The sequence below is a fragment of the Sciurus vulgaris genome, assembly GCF_902686455.1.
Source record: "Sciurus vulgaris genome assembly, chromosome: 5".
NCBI lineage: Eukaryota > Metazoa > Chordata > Mammalia > Rodentia > Sciuridae > Sciurus > Sciurus vulgaris.
Window position 1 is genome coordinate 165,611,880 of NC_136465.1, and position 16,623 is coordinate 165,628,502.

Consider the following 16,623-nt stretch of genomic DNA (forward strand, 5'->3'; position numbering starts at 1 on the left):
TCAGGAGATAAACCTTCAGTGTCCTACTATGACATCTTCCACTAGATTGTTCAGGAACTCAGGTAAAAGTACTGTGCAGGCATCTGAATGTCCAGGGTCCTCAATTTTTCATCTTCAAAAAGTAATATAAGCCTGGCTGGGTGTGGTGGTGCATGCCTGAAATGCCAGGGGCTCAGGAGTCTGAGGCAGGAGGATGGTGGGTTCAAAGCCAGCCTCAGCAACTCTGCAAGACCTTAAGCAACCTAGCAAGACCCTGTTTCTAAACAAAATATATTTTAAAAAAGGGTTGGAGATGTTGCTCAGTGGTTAAGTGCCCCTGGGGTCTAATCTCCTGTGCCAAAAGAAGAGAAAAAAGTAATATAATTATTCTAAGTCCCATAACACTTTGGGAAAGGATACTTATTCAGTCATCAAAGAAAAGAAGGCCTTAGAGGTCAGAGGTTAGGGCAAAACCATGTTTAAAATGAAAGTGAAGTCCATGTACTCTGGCTATCTAGGAATAGGGCTTCAAAAGAACAACCTAAAAGTTAAGGATCAATATTCCCCCACCCGGCATGAATTATTTTGACATACCATATACAGAAGGACCTTTTTCAAATAGATTCCTTTACATGCTTTATGTGAAAAGTTTCATTTGTTATCATGTCTTTCTTAAGTATGTATAAAAAGGAGATGGGAAAATTATCTATTGTACAGTGTTGATAGCTTATCTCCACCAAGGTATACTTAGGAAGACACACAATGGTAAGAGTGGCATGTGAAATCACACTTCTATGAATGAGCACATTCTCATTAATAAGCTATTTGAAGGTATATAGAATGAATTGGGATCTTGCCTCCTAATCAGTTCGGAAGGTCTTTTGTCTTTTTCTATGCATGTCATACATACAGGATGTACCCATGCTGTCTCTAACGGTGGCACTCTCTAGCACACAGGGCCTTTCCCTGTAATCACTGTTCTCTAACTCATGTTTTTATGTTGCACTCTGTATCTGAAGTGTCACACTTCCTAATCTTGCCTTTATGTATTCTGGGTTTTGCATCTTATTTTAGAAGCTCTTTCCCATTCCATTGGGCATTCCACTTGACTTTAAAAGTGAGGGCCTAAAACAGCCACCATGAATGTCACTTAGAAAAAGATTGCCTGCTGGCCCAGAGGTGGACTCAGGAAGAGGGATTTGTCCTGGTCAGGGAAGGAGCCATCACCATCACCTCTCTGATCTCCCATAGGCGCTTCTGGGCTCCTCCCACTTCCTACCTCGCTTCCTACTGAGCTGTCCTTGCTGCTGGTTGTCATTCTTGATTTACTTTCCAGGGGAGAACAGTGGTGTCCAGGTAAGTGGAAGGAGCCATGAGGGATGGGGAAGGAACTTGTCTTTTTCATATCTGACAGGGTCAGGGTCTGGGCAGTGTCTAAATATGAGGGTACAAGTAAATAACTTCCAATCTTATACTAATTCGGTTCAGTGGAATCATGGGAAAAACTGGTTGTGGTGCTTTGGGAGATTGATCCAACACCAAGTAATAGTCAAACTGGTCAATATCTTAAATCTGCCTTATCTTCAAAACCAAAAGTAAAAGAACAACGGAATTTGCCAAGAAGATGTGGTTATTTATTTTTAATAGCCTTTATTTTTTAGAGCAGTTTTAGTTTCACAGCAAATTTGAGCAGAAGGCATGCAGCTGATTTTTAAACATCCAGTGACCTATATACTATGTGTATTAGCCAAATTCTTTTTCTTCTTTCTGCTTTCAATTGTGTCCCTCTTCCCCTTAGAGATTTTTTTTCAAACCTTCCCCAAGTACCTTAAGATGATCAGGGAGAGAGAAAGAGATGAGATTCCACTTAATCTTTTGTTTTTCTACAGAGTCACATCTTATGTGAGCTGTTAATCTGTAAAGGGAGAACTAAAGGTCAAAAATCACATGCAGTCAAAATTACCCTTGAAAATTGCTTAAATGGGACACACAACCTGTTTTTGTTTGTTTGTTTTTCTCCAGCATCAAAACAGACATTTTTCTTCAACTGAATACTAGATGAAATAGATTTGTTTTTGAGGGCAGCTTTGGTGGGGGGGGAGTGCCTTAAAAAACTAGATTCATATTCTGGATGGTGAGGTCAGGACCAGTTTCATCATTTGTGGGGTCCAGTACAAAATGAGAATGCAGGGACCCCTTGTCAAAAGGAGTAAGAATGTTAAACAGTAGTAGTGGAGCATGAAACCAAGCACAGGGTTCTTTCAAGAGTGAGGTCTTGGACAAATGCACAGGTTGCAGACCAAAAAGTCAGGCCTGAGTAAAAGCCTGGGAACACAAGGAGAGGCTTCAGGAAGAAATAGTGGGCAAGACCACAGGCAGCGTTTAAACCTTCTCTTGTGCTTCCCAGGCCCCATGCTAGCTGAGTATGTATGCATGACATTAAATCAGCACATGATGCGACTTCATCAGAAAAGTCAAATGGTTGAGAGGTTGTAAATCCATATGACAATTACATTTTTTGAATTTTCTGATTTTTAAAGAATTCATTGAATTTAAAACTCAGATTTCAGATCTGTAAAAAGAAGGTGATAATTCATACGTTTTTATCAAGCAAAAACAATTGATCTGCCCTTAGTCTTTTGCTCTTAGAACAAATTTGATCTCTCGTAGAATTTGCAGGGGGAAAACCAATTGTATTAGCATGAGTTCTCTAAATAATTCAAAAAGGTAAGTTATGAAATTTAGGTGTTATGTCTTCTTCAGATAAAATGCTAATTATTTTACTTAATAAAGAGGCTGCCTTTTCAAAAATTTCCCCTCCAGAAGATCAGGAACATAACCTGAGCAGTCTTATTTTACAACTGTCTGAGCTCTATGAGCAAGGATGTGAGTGATATGAGGCTCATGTTTTTAAGGGAACTGCCTTATATTTTATAGGTTTATGTTATTTCAAAGTGCTTTTACAGAAAAGCCCAGCTGAAAGCAGTTAGTCAGGTAATTCACAAAAGGGTTTTCAGATAGCAAGTTATTTAACATTAAAGCTATAGGAGATTGTGTTTCCAGGATCTTTTTGTGTACCAACTTGGGTCTCTGTGATGTTTTACCACCTCTTCCAACTTAAGATTCTTACCCCACCACATGCTAAAATGTGACTCATCTGCTTTGACAAAAATTGCTTCCTTATGGCTTTGAGAGTTACACATTTGAGTTTTAAAACAAGTGTCATAGCTAGGGTCAGGCAGCTGGTCAACCCAGGTAGACTGGACAACTACCCTGACTCATGTCCACCTGTTCCAGGTTATGTCACAGCACAAAACAATACATTACACATTCCTACAAAGCTACAAAGGAAGCACTGCTGCAATGTGTCATTGTCACAGAGTTACCAGCAGTCTGGAGATATTTTTGGCTAATCTTGCTGTTGTGGAGCTTTTAGGGTGGTGATGGCAGTTGTGTGGTGGTTGTTATTTGGCAAGAATTTAAATTGGAGACTTCTGTCATCTGCTTATTCCAACAAATGATATAAATAAGGGCGTGTTTGTAGGAAAGAACCTGGGTGGTAACAACATTTTCTTTTTAATCTCTTGCTCTGTATCAGATGGTTGTGTATTTTAGGAGAAAGTGATAAAACACATATAAATCTCCACAGATTACCAGCTAAGTTTGTTCAGAGTGGTTTGCCGAATAGTTTCAAAAACTAAGACTGATTGCATGCTTACTGTGTATGCCACACTTAAACATACTTCTTCTCACCTCCTCCTCATAATAACCCAATGGAACAACTATTGTCACTCCCAATGACCAAAATCTCACGGGTAGTAAATATCAGAGCCAGAGTTTGAACCCAAGAAGAGTCCATGTTGTAACCACTGAAGACCTGGATTTCTATCCTGCTTTAAAATGTTGCCTTTCTTTCTTTGATTTTCTTCTTCTTTCTTTCTACAACAGTGCTGGTCAATTTGCCTCCACAAACCAGATATGATTTCAGCACTAGGCAGAAATACTTCAGCCTATATACAATCCATTTAACATTCTTTTACTTACATTTTTACTGCGTGAAACTGTCTACCAAATAATTCCCATTTACCCCTGGCAGAAGACATAGTGGTTTTCATGTATACTGTAGGGGAAGCTTGTTTCTTGTATGCCCTGAAGCAAGCTCACAAGAGATGAACAGCAGGCCTGACCTCGCAGAGCCTCTCCTGTAGCTGCCTATTTACATCAACCCATGTTCAAACTTTTCCTGGAGATAGGCGCTGCCAAAGAACCCTAGAGGAAGTATGAAGCTTTATCTTTTGCAAGCACACGAAGTCTTCCGAGAACCTGGGTAGGTGTGGCTCCCAGGCGCTAATCGTCGCTTGCAGGTGCAAATCTGAACTCACGTTTCTAAATGGAGAAGCAGATATAAAGGTGAATGACGTGGCGAGTCGCTGAAGTGCGTGGGAAAGCCCACTTGGGACGTTTTCGGTTTGATAGTCTGTGTGTGTTTGTGTGTGGACAGTGCTATGATGAGCACCTAGCTGAGTGCCAGGTCTAGATAAGGGGTGTGAGGGTTCTGAAAGTTTCAGTAGGGGCCAGGAGCCGGCAACACGGTTCACTGTGCCAGCGAGGCTCCCAGCCCTATGCCAGGGACTCAAGCGCCGCTCCGGCTCCGCCCCCGCTCGGCCCCGCCCTCAACGCCCGGTGCTCCGCCCCCCATAGGCCCCGCCCCCAACGCCCGGCTCTCAGGGCAGCACCGCTGCCCCAGTTCCGTAAACACTCCTCTCCCCGCCCCGCGCAGTCCGGACCGCACCACTCGCCGCGCGGGGGGAGCGTCCATCTCGCATCCGAAACGGCCTCCATCTCGAGCTATCCTTGCCCTTTGTCCTCCGAGCATCGGGGAGACTCTTTCGGTCTCAAGTGAATTCCGTGAGAATTCGCCTTTTGGAGCCGGAAACGACTTGCCGTTCCCGGCTCCACGGCTCCGTTGTCACCCCTCTCGCTAGTTTTGTGGTGGCCTCCTCCCTGGAGTCCCTCAGGGCCCTTTAAATACCGCGTGGGGGTGCCGAGGGGCTGGGACTTGTTGGGTCGAGGAGTTCCAAGGTTGCGCCGCACTCGGTGGGGGGACTCCCTGAGGAACCCCCACCCCTGGCCCGGGGTCACTTGGTCGCCTTTCTCCCGTCTCCGCGCCGGACTCGGTGCGTATCCTTCCCCGGGAGGGGTCGCGGGCTCGGAGGTGACGGGCCAGGGCCAGCAGAGGGGACAGCTCAACCCAGGGCAGCCCGAGGGCCTCCCCGCTGCATTTCGGGAACGGCGCCCGAGGCAGTGGGGCCCAGGGACCGACACGCTTGGCCCCTTACCCACCCGCTCCCTGTTTGACCTCGAACTGCCGTCCCGCGTGGGAGCGGGGCGCGCACGCGAGTGGCCGCGGGCCGCCGGCCCGGGAAGCGGCGGGGTCCCGGCTGTTCGCCGCCGCTCACAGCCCGCTGGGCCGGGGCCAGCGCCTGCGCCGCTGGCGGCTTCCAAACTGGCTGCCGAGGCCCCTTCCCCGGGCAGGGCCGGGCGGGGCCCGCGGCGAGTGTTTGGGGTTTGTTGCCGGGGTTTCCCGGGCACTCGGCTGTGCCTCCGCCGTCCCCTCCTCCTCGGGTTTGTTTTGACAGGAAACGTGGTGCTCCTGGAGGGAGGGGCGGCCTCCGGGTGAGTCCCCTGGACGTGACCTCGCCTGGAGGTGGCGTGGAGACGCTGGTCGGCTTGGACTCCAACCCTGGACCTGGACCTCGCAGGGATGGCTTTGTGCTTCCCAAAGCTGCTCCTCGGGCTGGCACCGCTGGGGGTAGCGGAGATGATTTGGTGGCACGTGGATAAACATAGTTGCGTGTTTTTGTTAGAAAGAGGAAAATACGCTCCATTAATCCAAGCGATTTCTCGATGATACAAAGTTTTCCTTTGAAAATAAACGTACAAATTCCTAATTAAGATAATTGCCATATTATTGGAGGTAGAAGATGGAGGCAGGGACACAGTTGTTAAGCTTGGGGAATTTTGTCAAGTTTGGGGAATTTTCTTCTAGACAATTGTCCTACTACCTTAAGCAGGAAGATACAAGACAAAATGCCCTTATCCCTATTGAGCCCCCAGCACCTATGGTGTCCAGTCCAGAAACCTTGCCCTTCCTACCTGCCTCTCAGCATCTTCCTCTTGTTCCTAGAAGAGATTTCATACATCAACCATGACAGCCAGTGGAGGTTGTCTGGCTTGAAGTGGCCCAGGGTTGAAGATACCCAGTCACGTGTAGCAGCAGCATCAATGCCATTTTGTCAGGGTTGAGGGCCCTGGAGGGGGAAGCCCAGGTACTAAAACAGGCCAGCAGAGATGGAAGGAGAGTGCTTTCAGTTATGAAAAGTGCCTAGAAATCCTTCTCCCTGATGCTGTAATGCCATGTGTAGCATGAACATCTGCTTTTTAGACAGTGACTGGCTTGTTGGCTTTTATCTAGCTCTTTGTTGGTTCTACTTTGATGAAGACCAGTATTGTCTAGCTGAATAGTGCAGGCACCTATCTCTCTGCTCTGTGGTTTTGCTTTGCTGTGCGTGAATAACTTCAGTGCTGCTATTTGGTACTGGTTCTAAAGCAGCAGTTTGTGGAAAATGGACATTTTCCAGCATCTGCAATTTTGTTATAAGAGCCTAGTCTTACTCTTCTGACTCCCTGCCCTTTACTACCCATATGTGAATGCTTGTCCTTCCACCTGACCTTGATCTGGTCTTAAAGAAGTATACCCATTAGACGTTTCTTGTCATCTCTTTTCCATAACCTAACCTTAACTGGATGGGTTCCATTCCTCAGAGCTCTGCTGGATAATCTGAATAATTCACTCCAAAATGTTTATGACTCATGCTAGCTTTAAGCAGTTAACACTTTGTATCATATTTGGATTCTAACTAGGGATTTTGCAGTATATAAGGATTGACTCCCTGATAGAGGATTTTCAGTCACTCCAGTGGGGTGGTTGAGAGTTATTTTGAACAGTGAACTGTCTCCGTAATGTCCTTCACAGTATAGTACTTGAGCAGACATCCCAGGGTAAGGTCAGCTTGCTACCACATGTGCAAGTGTCCACGTGGTGGTGGAGAGATCAATTTGGCAGAGTGGGAATGGAAAGAATGAGCAGCACACTGAATTTTCTTCAGCCCATCCTGGAGTAATAGAGTGCATGGGCTTTAGAGTTCCAGTGTTTGGATTTAACTGATGCCTCTGCATTGCTGTGCACTCTTGGGAAAGTAATGCACCCTCTCTGAGCCTCAGGCTCTTATTATAAAATGGGGATAATACCTTAGCTAACAAGGCTATAATGAGGATTCAAGGAGATAAAATATTTAAAACACTTACAAATAGTTAGAGTGCTTATTAAGATTATAATAAGTGCTCCATGACTGTTAACTCCAATTGTTATTATTTGGTGTCAGTGCTTTTGGAGGGTGGAAAAACATAATGTAAAAATTTTCTTTAAACTCCTGAAACTAAGTCTTTGCTAGCTTGAATTATTGATGCCTTGTAAATGTGTTGAAGTAGGCACTGGGAATTAGAGAAGGGAGACATAACTTTCTTACCACAAGCAGCTTAAAATTTAGCAGTGCGAAGATATGCAGACAACTCTCGTAGTTTAAGTGACCACATAATGGTAATATGAGTAATGTGACAGGGGCAGAAGAGAAGGAAAATCCAAGTTGTCTTATGAATAGGAGTGTGGCTCAATTTGTTCATACAACAGTGTTTGTTGAGCCCAGACTACATCCCAAGCAGTGCTCCAAGCTCTGGAAGGCTAATGTAGATGAGGTGAGTGGAAGGGTCTCAGGGGAAGGTCACCTTGAAGTTGTGATATTAAATTTCTAATCTGAATGACAACAAGGAGCCAACCCTTTGGAGATCAGGAAGAGTAACATTCCAGGGGGAGAAAAGAACAGGTACAAGTGTTCCAAAGTAGGAAGCTGGACATGTCTGCAGGACCCAATGAAGGCCACTGTGTCTAGGTTAGGGGGAGAGTGGAGCAGGACAAAGTGGGCAGAGGCCAGCCCACAGAGAGTTGTAAACCACAGCCAAGAGATCTCTTAGGAGAAGGGAAATCACCTGGGAATGTGATGTATTTATTTGCCCCTTCTGAAGGATTCTGGCCTATTTCTTGTTTTAGTCTCCGAGCACTGTTGAATATGGGCATTATGACAAGTTTTGGCTGTCAAACTTACAGAAAAAAATTACAAGAATAGTACTAAGAACAATCCTGTTGTCTACTTGTGAGTCAGATTCACCTAATACATTTTTCTCCATATGTTTTGTTTTCTTTCTCTTTTGTTTGAATCATTTGAGAAAAAGTCATACACATCAAGTTCCTTTTTAAAATAACCCTAGTCCATTTATCAACTTTATTATATTTAATGTTAGAGTAAAATAGTAGATTCAGGTATTATAACTATGTTCTTGATCACATTTATTTTTGTCTGGAACAGAATCTAATCTGGAATATTGCATTCAGTTTTGTCTTAGTTCATTTTGTGCTGCTATAACAGAATACGTCAAACTGGGTAATTTACAACAAACAGAAATTTATTTAGCCACAGTCTGGAGGCTGAGAAGCCCAAGATCAAGGGGCCAGCATATGGTGAGGGCCTCCTTGCTGCATCATAACATGACCAAATGCATCACATGGGCAAGAGAGAGCACAGAGATTGAACTCAGGGCCTCATACCCTTCTGTAATTGGCATTAATCCATTCATGAGCACAGACTCCTCATGACCTAACACCTGCAGTGAGTCCCACTTCCTAACACTGTTACATTGGGGATTAAGTTTCCAAAACATACTTTTTTTGGAGACATCTTCAAACAACAGCAGTTATCAAATCTCTCTTCATCTGGAAAATATCTTCAACTTTTGTTTTTTATGACATTGGCTTTTAACTTCTTTTAATAAGGCTAAAATAATAGTTGACATTTTCAGGCCCTTACTAGGAACTAATGTATTTGACATAGACTATTTCAGTTAATATTCACAACAATTCTACAGAGTAGATACTATTATTATCCCTATTATACAAGTGGTAAGTTCCCTGTCTCCAGTTAGTGAATGTCAAGAGTTGGGATTAAGAACCCAGTTCAGTGGGCTAGCTAGTGTTCTTACTGCTTCAGTGAAATGTGTATTATCCCTGGCATACTTTTACAATCCCAGCCCAGTACAGGACTACTTATAGTTTGCTGCAGAAAGGAAATAAAGAAGTAAAGTGGGATACAGGCTGAATCTGTGGGAGGAAGCATGATTAGACCCTTAGGATCCCTCATCTCTAAGATGTCAGTAGTTACACTGCCATTCATTCATCTGTTCATTTATTAAATGAGTATTTAAGTATCTGACTGTCTTTGAGTCATTGACCTTAGAAGGCATGTCAAAAGACAGTATTTATTATCATGAAAGAACAGAGCAGTACAATACAATACAGGTGCGGACATGACAGTATTTCATTTTCTTTACATAGTGATCCACTGTAAGTGTTGGAGGCTTTGCTTGGAGTGACCTTCTGTCTTTACTGTTGTGACCAGTGAGTGGGCCTCCAGGTAGGATGACAAGTGGTATTCCTGAAAAGTTGTCTGATTTACCTCTGAGTTGCATTGGTGAAAGTTAGGTAGCTCTAAATTTGTGAGTATAACTATTATGTTTCTTTTTTTAAAAGCCTAGTTTTATCATCACCAGTCTTAGAAGGGGTCCAAAATACTTATAAAGGCAATCTAATTACCCTCAGTGCTTTTTGAGTCAAGTAGCTTTGTCCCTAGATGACTTAAATGGAAACTCAAGACCAAGAAAGGTAAGAGTAGGTGAGAAGGAACTAGCAGAAGGCCATTTGCTTTTGGGTTTTATATTTCAAACAAGTACAAGAACTCTGTCCTAGGTTGACTACCACCTTATATATCTGTAGGGGAACATAATTTTGTCATCCTGGAATAAAACTGGTTTTCCCTCCAGTTTTTTACACCTGAATGATAGTATTAACATCAAGTACATAATCAAAAGAAAATGTCTGTATCCTGTTTATTCTGTGTCAGACTATGCTGAGTACTCTCTGTATATTGACTATGTGCTATTCACCCAGCCCTCATTAGGCATTATCAGTTTACCAATAAGAGGAAATAGGCAGTTTTTTAGTAGAGTAATAATAATCATCTTCAAATACAGGCTTTTGTGCTTAGATATACTAAGCCCAGTAATAATGGGACGGCTTCTACCAACTAAACAAGCATTTCTAAACATTGCAAAGCTTTTAAATTTTCTGCTTTATCCCCTGTGATCTACCTCTAGTAACTTGTTGGCAGAAAGTATAGTGGTATGCAATTAAACATGCCTGCTATGAGCACATTTAATTTATTAGAGCTTTTAGTGATGCCTCATAGAATTCTGGGGTGGAGCATCTTAACAATTCCTAGTTGAAAGGAACTAACTGACCCCATCCTCTTAGAAAATGAGGTGAGGAGAGCGGATGTCCGATGCATAGAGTCACATAGCAAACTAACCCTGGACTTCCAATTCCTAACCTAGAGCTTTTTATTTTTTAAATCTTTGCAGTTGATTGCCTTGTTAAATACAAATAAGAAACTTACCAAATGTGCTGTCCAGTTGGAGTAGAAGAATATAATGGAAGTAATAACAGTTAACCTAGTTCATAAATTCCCATGGATGAAAGCTTTTATTCACTTTTATTTAGAAAAACAGCCAAAGATACTCATTTGAGGCAGCTATAGTGAAAATCAAGAGCAGAGCCTGCACAGCCCAGTTGTTACATTGCTGGGAAATGACTGAAGGAAAAAAAAAATGTGGAAACAAACTTTAAGATATTTAAATAAGAGTGTGACAAAGACCTGGTATTTTGAGTTTTAAATCTAATGAACTAGGCTTAGGTAGTAGATTCCTTGCACTGGGGCTTGAACTTTGGCAGTACCAGGCATGTAAACGTGCAGTGGTATCAGCTTGCAAATGTTCTAGTCGAAGCTGTACCAAATGGAATTCAATGATTGTGATTCAGCTGACCCTGAATGAATACTTGTCATATACTTGGCACTGGTAGTGGACAAGACTCAGTATCTGCCTTATTAAGCAGATTCAGGAGTAGCCATAGGAAGAAAATAACTGTACAAGTGCTTTTGTGGAGATATGCTGCAAATGTACTAAGGAGAGTACCATGAACTTTGGCAGGAGGGTAGAGGGAAGCTTCTTCAAGAAGGTAGTGTTTTCACGATTACCGTCAGTAGGAAGTAAGATGTTGGCAAAGAGGGAGGCAGCAAACTAGAGGGGTTGGTTTCCATTGAGGATTTAGGGTTTGGTGGCAGTAAAAGAGTTATAGCAACCCCTTTTCTTTTGTCACCTCTTCCTTTCTGCCAGCAGATTAGAGGTAAAGCTCAGCTAGAGGCTAGTTATCATTGGGTAGAGTAGGTTATTTCACCACTGAAGATGCAAGGGTTCAGGGCTATTTTATAGCCTGTGTTCGTGGTAATTAGCTGAGGATTCTAAGGTAGGGTGTCTCCATGCGGTAGAGTGCTTCCTGGCAGCTGTGCTCCGCACCATGCCCTTTAGTCTGCAGAGGCAGTTAGTGTTTTTCTGCTTGCAAAAGTGGTGGCCTGGAGCTGAACATGCATGCCTATAACCAGCCTTAGGAGGCTGAGGCAGGAGGATCACAAGTTTGAGACCACTCTCAGCAAATTAACAAAGACCCTGTCTCAAAAAAATATTTTAAAAAGGGGCTGGGAATGTAGCTCACTGGCAAAGCATCCCTGGGTACAATCCCTCGTATCCCCGCTACCCCTCCCCAAAAGAAAAGTGACCTGGGCAGGGTGCATTTCTGTGTCAGGACTGACTGAAGAAAGTTGGTAGGTAAGGCAGTGGGCAGATGCCCTTGGGCTTTTCACACCTAGTATATCCTACTCAGTCTTCAAGTACCCTATGAGGTCAGTCTTCCAGTCCAGTTTCACTGATGAGGTAGGTGGTAAAGTGACCTCCCCAAGGCAGAAGAGCAGTATGACCCCAGAGCCCAGCATTCTCTTACCTTCCCATGTCTTAGCATATTTTTTTAAATGGGTATGTCATTGCTTAGATCTGTTCCGTATTCATAATGGGTATGTCCTGGGTCAGCTCAGGACATTGGTGAGTGTGGAATCCCTTTTCTGGAAGGCATTCTTGATAGCCTTGTGATCACGTGGCCAGGGTGCTAACAGAGGGACACAGCAATCTTCTGGGAGCTTTCCAACACTGTTAGACTGTAGGTATAGTTGTCGATAGTGGAAAAGCCTCTTCAGCACCAGTGGCAGCGCCTCAGAATGTTGATGCAGGTCTGTTTGTCCGTCCAGGTGCTCTCCCTTTATCCATACTCAAGTGACACACGATGCCGTTCAATGGTGAGAAGCAGTGTGTGGGCGAGGACCATCCGAGCGATTCAGACTCTTCACGGTTTTCCGAGAGCATGGCTTCGCTCAGTGACTATGAGTGCTCCAGACAGAGCTTCACAAGCGATTCCTCCAGCAAATCCAGCTCTCCTGTTTGTGAGCCCACAGGGGAGCGGGGCTGAGGGCGGTGGGGTGCTTGTAGAGTGTGTTGGATTTGAAAACTCAGCCATGGTGGAGGGCAAAGCCCAGACTTAACCTTCCTTTCTAGGCATATCAGCCCGGCACTGCAGGGGGACTGCAGGTATTTTGCATGTGTTCTCAGAAATAGGCACTAAAGCTCACAACCTGCTGATTTTTATTTTGATCAGTGTCTCTAATCTGCTTTGGTTTGACCATAAATCAGACTCCCAGACCCCATCTGTCTTTTCTCCCAAATGATGAAAAGTCACTCCCTGAGATTGCTTCTTGGACAAATTAAAATAAATCCCAAACCAGATTTTTTTCTTTTTTCTGATTCACATTTAAGGAAACATGCCCTTGTAGAAGGGTTAGGCAGGAAGTGAGATATTCTAAAGAATTTCCTGCTAATTGCGAACACTGTTGTGCAAGTCACTCAGAAAGAGGCCCGTGAGGAGAACTACTACACCAGAGTTATGTGAAAGAATTGAAAGAGTAGCAAAGGAAGACAGCTTTTTCCTTTTTTGTGTGTGGACACTGGAGATGTGTCAAAAAGGTGTGTTTGCCTTTTTTTTTTTTTTAAGATTTTTTGATTAGCATTTTAGTCTAGGAAGTGCAACAACTCAAGCAGACAAGGTAAATAAAGGAAAAAAATCAACTAATGTTTAATAGAATAAAAAACTTGTACATTTGTATTTAAAATTTTTATGTTCTCATTTTAAAAACTTGGAAAATATGTTAGTATAGAAAAAAGAAACTTGCTGATACTATCACCAAAAGACTACAGCTGGGAGCAGCACTTTGCTGTCTTATCCTTCATATAGACGTGTGTGTGTGTGTGTGTGTGTGTGTGTATACATGGAATCTTTTCACTTAGTATTATAACGAAAGCATCTACTTGTGATAATATATTTTCTAAATGATTGCTTACTACTTCAAGTGAGTAGAACATAAATTTACTTGCCCATTGATTTGTTATCAAACATGTAGTTCTATTTTGTGGGCTGGGATGTGGCTCAGTGTACTTGCCTTCATGCATGAAGCCCTGGTTTTGATCCCCAGCACCACACACACAAAAAAGGGTGGGTTAGTTTTCATTTGATTTTTGCTGTAATAAATAGTGCTTTATTAACATCTTGGTACATGAAGCCTTTCTGCAAATTATTTTGGATATCATTGGATTATTGGACCAAAGAATACAGTAATTTTTAAGGAGAATCTTGTGGTAGAGTTGACAAAAGAATTAATAGCAGCCACCTCAAGTTTCTATGCTTTTTCTTTTTCTTGACACTACATATATGTGGTTCATACATCTGATAACAGGGTACGTATATGTTCGGAAGAAGGATTTTGAGGTGGTTCTGTATCACCTTTCTTTAGCCTCCCGCTTTCCCCATCCCTTTTCTCTTCCCTTCTCCTCTCCCCACTTTTGTTAAAAAATTAGGTAGCAAAATATTATGTCAGTCCTATTGCTTGAGATCATGATTTTTAATTAATAGAAGCTAAGATTTCCAACCAACATTATTTATTATAATATTTTCATAGTAGAATCACTAGAAATAACTCAAATTCTTTTAACTCTCCTACTGAAATTAGATTATCCAGCTTCTCTGATATGTTTTATTTTACTTTAATTATTTATTGAGCTCTTATTATGTTCTTCCTCACTTAAATTATATTATTTAATCCTTAGGCCAGCTCTCATAGAAGGTTAGCTATATGTCAGTGAAGTCAAATGATAATTACTAGGGAGAAAATCTTAGAATTGAACTTAAGCCTTATGTTATATTGTCTATACATTTAGAAATTATAGTTTCATAAATTAGTTATTTCATATTGAGTCTACTTAAACTAATTAGAATTCTGAATTACCAAATTTAAAAATTATCAATCTCTATGTAATATATGTAAATAAAGGCAAGTCCAAAAATAAGATGATTTAATTTTTAAAAGCCTATTTTAATAAGTTTGTCTTAGAAACATTTGAAAATTTATTATCAAACAAAAATTTATTATAAAACAATGTAGGGCTGGTACTATATAGTTCAGTGGGAGAGCACTTGCCTAGTACATGTGAGGCACAGGGTTTGATCCTCCATGACACATAGAAATAAACTAAATAAAGGCATTGTGTCCATCTACAAATAAAACATATTTAATAAATTTGGTAACAAATTATTTTTCAAGTCTTTATTAAGTGAGCAAATCCACGTATTTTGTGTATATTCTTTCTACTTATAAAACCATGAAGTATACGTTAGAATAAATTAAACATTGTATACATCAGGTGTCTTCTTTGGATGGCAGCTTCTCTTCTATAGCATTGACTGACTTTTTATTTTTCTTTCAGCAACGAGCCCTCCCAGGTTTGTGACATTTGATGAAGTGATGACTGCAGCAAGGAACTTATCCAACATGACTCTTGCTCATGAGATTGCTGTAAATGAGAACTTTGAATTGAAACAAGATGCCCTCCCCGAAAACAGGTGACCTGTAGACCTTTGTTGTGCATAAACAATGCTGAAGATTGTGTGGGTGTGTGTGTGTGTATCTGTCTGTCTGTTTCATACTGATTCCTAGAAGTTCTTGTGTAATATCCACAGGGGATGAACCTTCTTTAGTTCTCTAACAAGGTCTCATACTTAAAAAAATTTCTCTAGGATTTTAGGACTCAGTTACATGTCACATCCTGAGGGAAGCTTTTTTTGACGATCCTGAACCCCCTAAGCTACAATTAACTCTCTTGGTATAGACTCCACTACTTCCCCTTTTCTATGAAATCTTATAATTTTGGTCGGGGGATGCAGTTTAGAGGTAGAGCACTTTCCTAGCACGCACAAGGCACTGCAAAAAAAAAAAAAAAAACTATAAATTTTATAAATTTTTATAAATTTTATAAAATTTATAAATTTTATGTTCATTGTCCACTTGATTCCCCACATCAATGGCAGAACTATGCCTATATTGTTTTCTGCTTTATCTGAATTGCCTCGGATACTGTCTGACATATAGAAATACTTGCTGATTAGTTTATTAAAAACCGATATTCAGGATGAAGGGAAGGGAGGGGGTATGGGAATAGGAAAGACAGTAGAATAAATGAACATACTTTGCTATGTTCTTATGTGAATACACGACCCATATGACTCCACATCATGTTCAACCATAAGATTGGGAAGTTATACTTCATATAATATGTCCAAATGCATTCTACTGTCATATATAACTAAAAAGAACAAATAAAAAACTTTAAAAACTGATATTCAAGTTGTAAAGATTAAATAAATGCAACTGAACCACCAGAGTTTAAGAATAGGTAAACCAGAGAATTATAGTAGGAATTACAGCAGCAGGTGGGCACCCCTTGATTATCTCATCCCCAGGAGCCTCTAGTTAGAGCCACACTCTTGTATCTCACCCAACCTCTGGCATCAGTGGCTCCAGTTCCTCTGGAACAAAAAGGAAAAAGGCTTGAGCACTTTAATACAGATCAGTTATCCCAAGTTAACTCATAGACAGTGGCATTGATATTTTTAACCTCACAGGGCCAGTTGTTAGTCCTGAAGCATTTTCTCTTCTAAGATAACTTACAGATAGTATTTGATTTCATTCATAACTTTTTGTTTATTTTAAAGTAGGAAAACCAGTAAACATAATAATTTTCCTTCTTTGAAATATATATTGCTGGAGATGTTATTTCTAATAATCTTTAATATTTTTTAAGATTACAGGCTGCAGTAGGTGTATCTGTTTGGTTTTCTTTGGTAATTTCATGATATACTAGCTCTCATGTTACACCCCTAAGCTCGGTCCCTTCTGGCTGTCCCAACTGGTTGCCTCTCTTGCCACAGTCTGTCCTCCATATCTAGTTAGTAGCTATAATGATCCTTCTGAAGGATAAATCAGATCAGATCAGATCATTTCTTAGCTTATAACCTTTCAGTGGTTTTCCATTAAATGTAGAATAAAAATCTGAATTACGATAGCTTGGAAAACCCTAATTCCCTACCTTATTTTGTAGTACTTTCCTTCCTGATGTGGGTGTACACTAAGCTTGATCCTACCTCAA

General features: G+C 41.5%; 2 protein-coding genes across 3 annotated transcripts in view; one reads left to right on the forward strand and one right to left on the reverse strand.

The window, feature by feature from the left end:
- Window positions 1-2,078: 2,078 nt before the first annotated feature.
- LOC306662874 (uncharacterized protein) lies at window positions 2,079-11,911 on the reverse strand. Its single transcript, XM_079143075.1, has 2 exons — window positions 5,323-11,911; window positions 2,079-4,365 (listed from the first exon to the last, which is right to left on the reverse strand). Exons 1-2 carry the CDS (start codon window positions 5,865-5,867, stop codon window positions 4,212-4,214), a joined length of 699 nt encoding a protein of 232 aa, XP_078999201.1. The 5' UTR covers window positions 5,868-11,911; the 3' UTR covers window positions 2,079-4,211.
- Window positions 5,000-16,623, forward strand: part of TCP11L2 (t-complex 11 like 2) — a 40,289-nt gene continuing 28,665 nt past the window's right edge. Inside the window, exons 1-3 of one of the 2 annotated variants that reach the window (XM_079143073.1) lie at window positions 5,000-5,156; window positions 12,342-12,533; window positions 14,905-15,040. In XM_079143073.1, the coding sequence (XP_078999199.1) occupies window positions 12,377-12,533; window positions 14,905-15,040 (293 nt within the window). In that variant the 5' untranslated portion in view covers window positions 5,000-5,156; window positions 12,342-12,376. Of the gene's footprint in view, window positions 5,157-12,341; window positions 12,534-14,904; window positions 15,041-16,623 lie in introns of those variants that run through there. The other variant, XM_079143074.1, reaches the window with a different exon arrangement.

What these genes read in the sequence shown, in the direction of transcription:
- LOC306662874 (XM_079143075.1), bottom strand. Translation starts at nt 5,867, where the DNA reads ATGGAGCGTATTTTCCTCTTTCTAACAAAAACACGCAACTATGTTTAT. An exon ending in CGAGGTCAAACAGGGAGCGG is followed by an intron (nt 4,366 to 5,322) that starts GTGGGTAAGGGG and finishes TTCTCCATTTAG; the next exon opens with AAACGTGAGTTCAGATTTGC.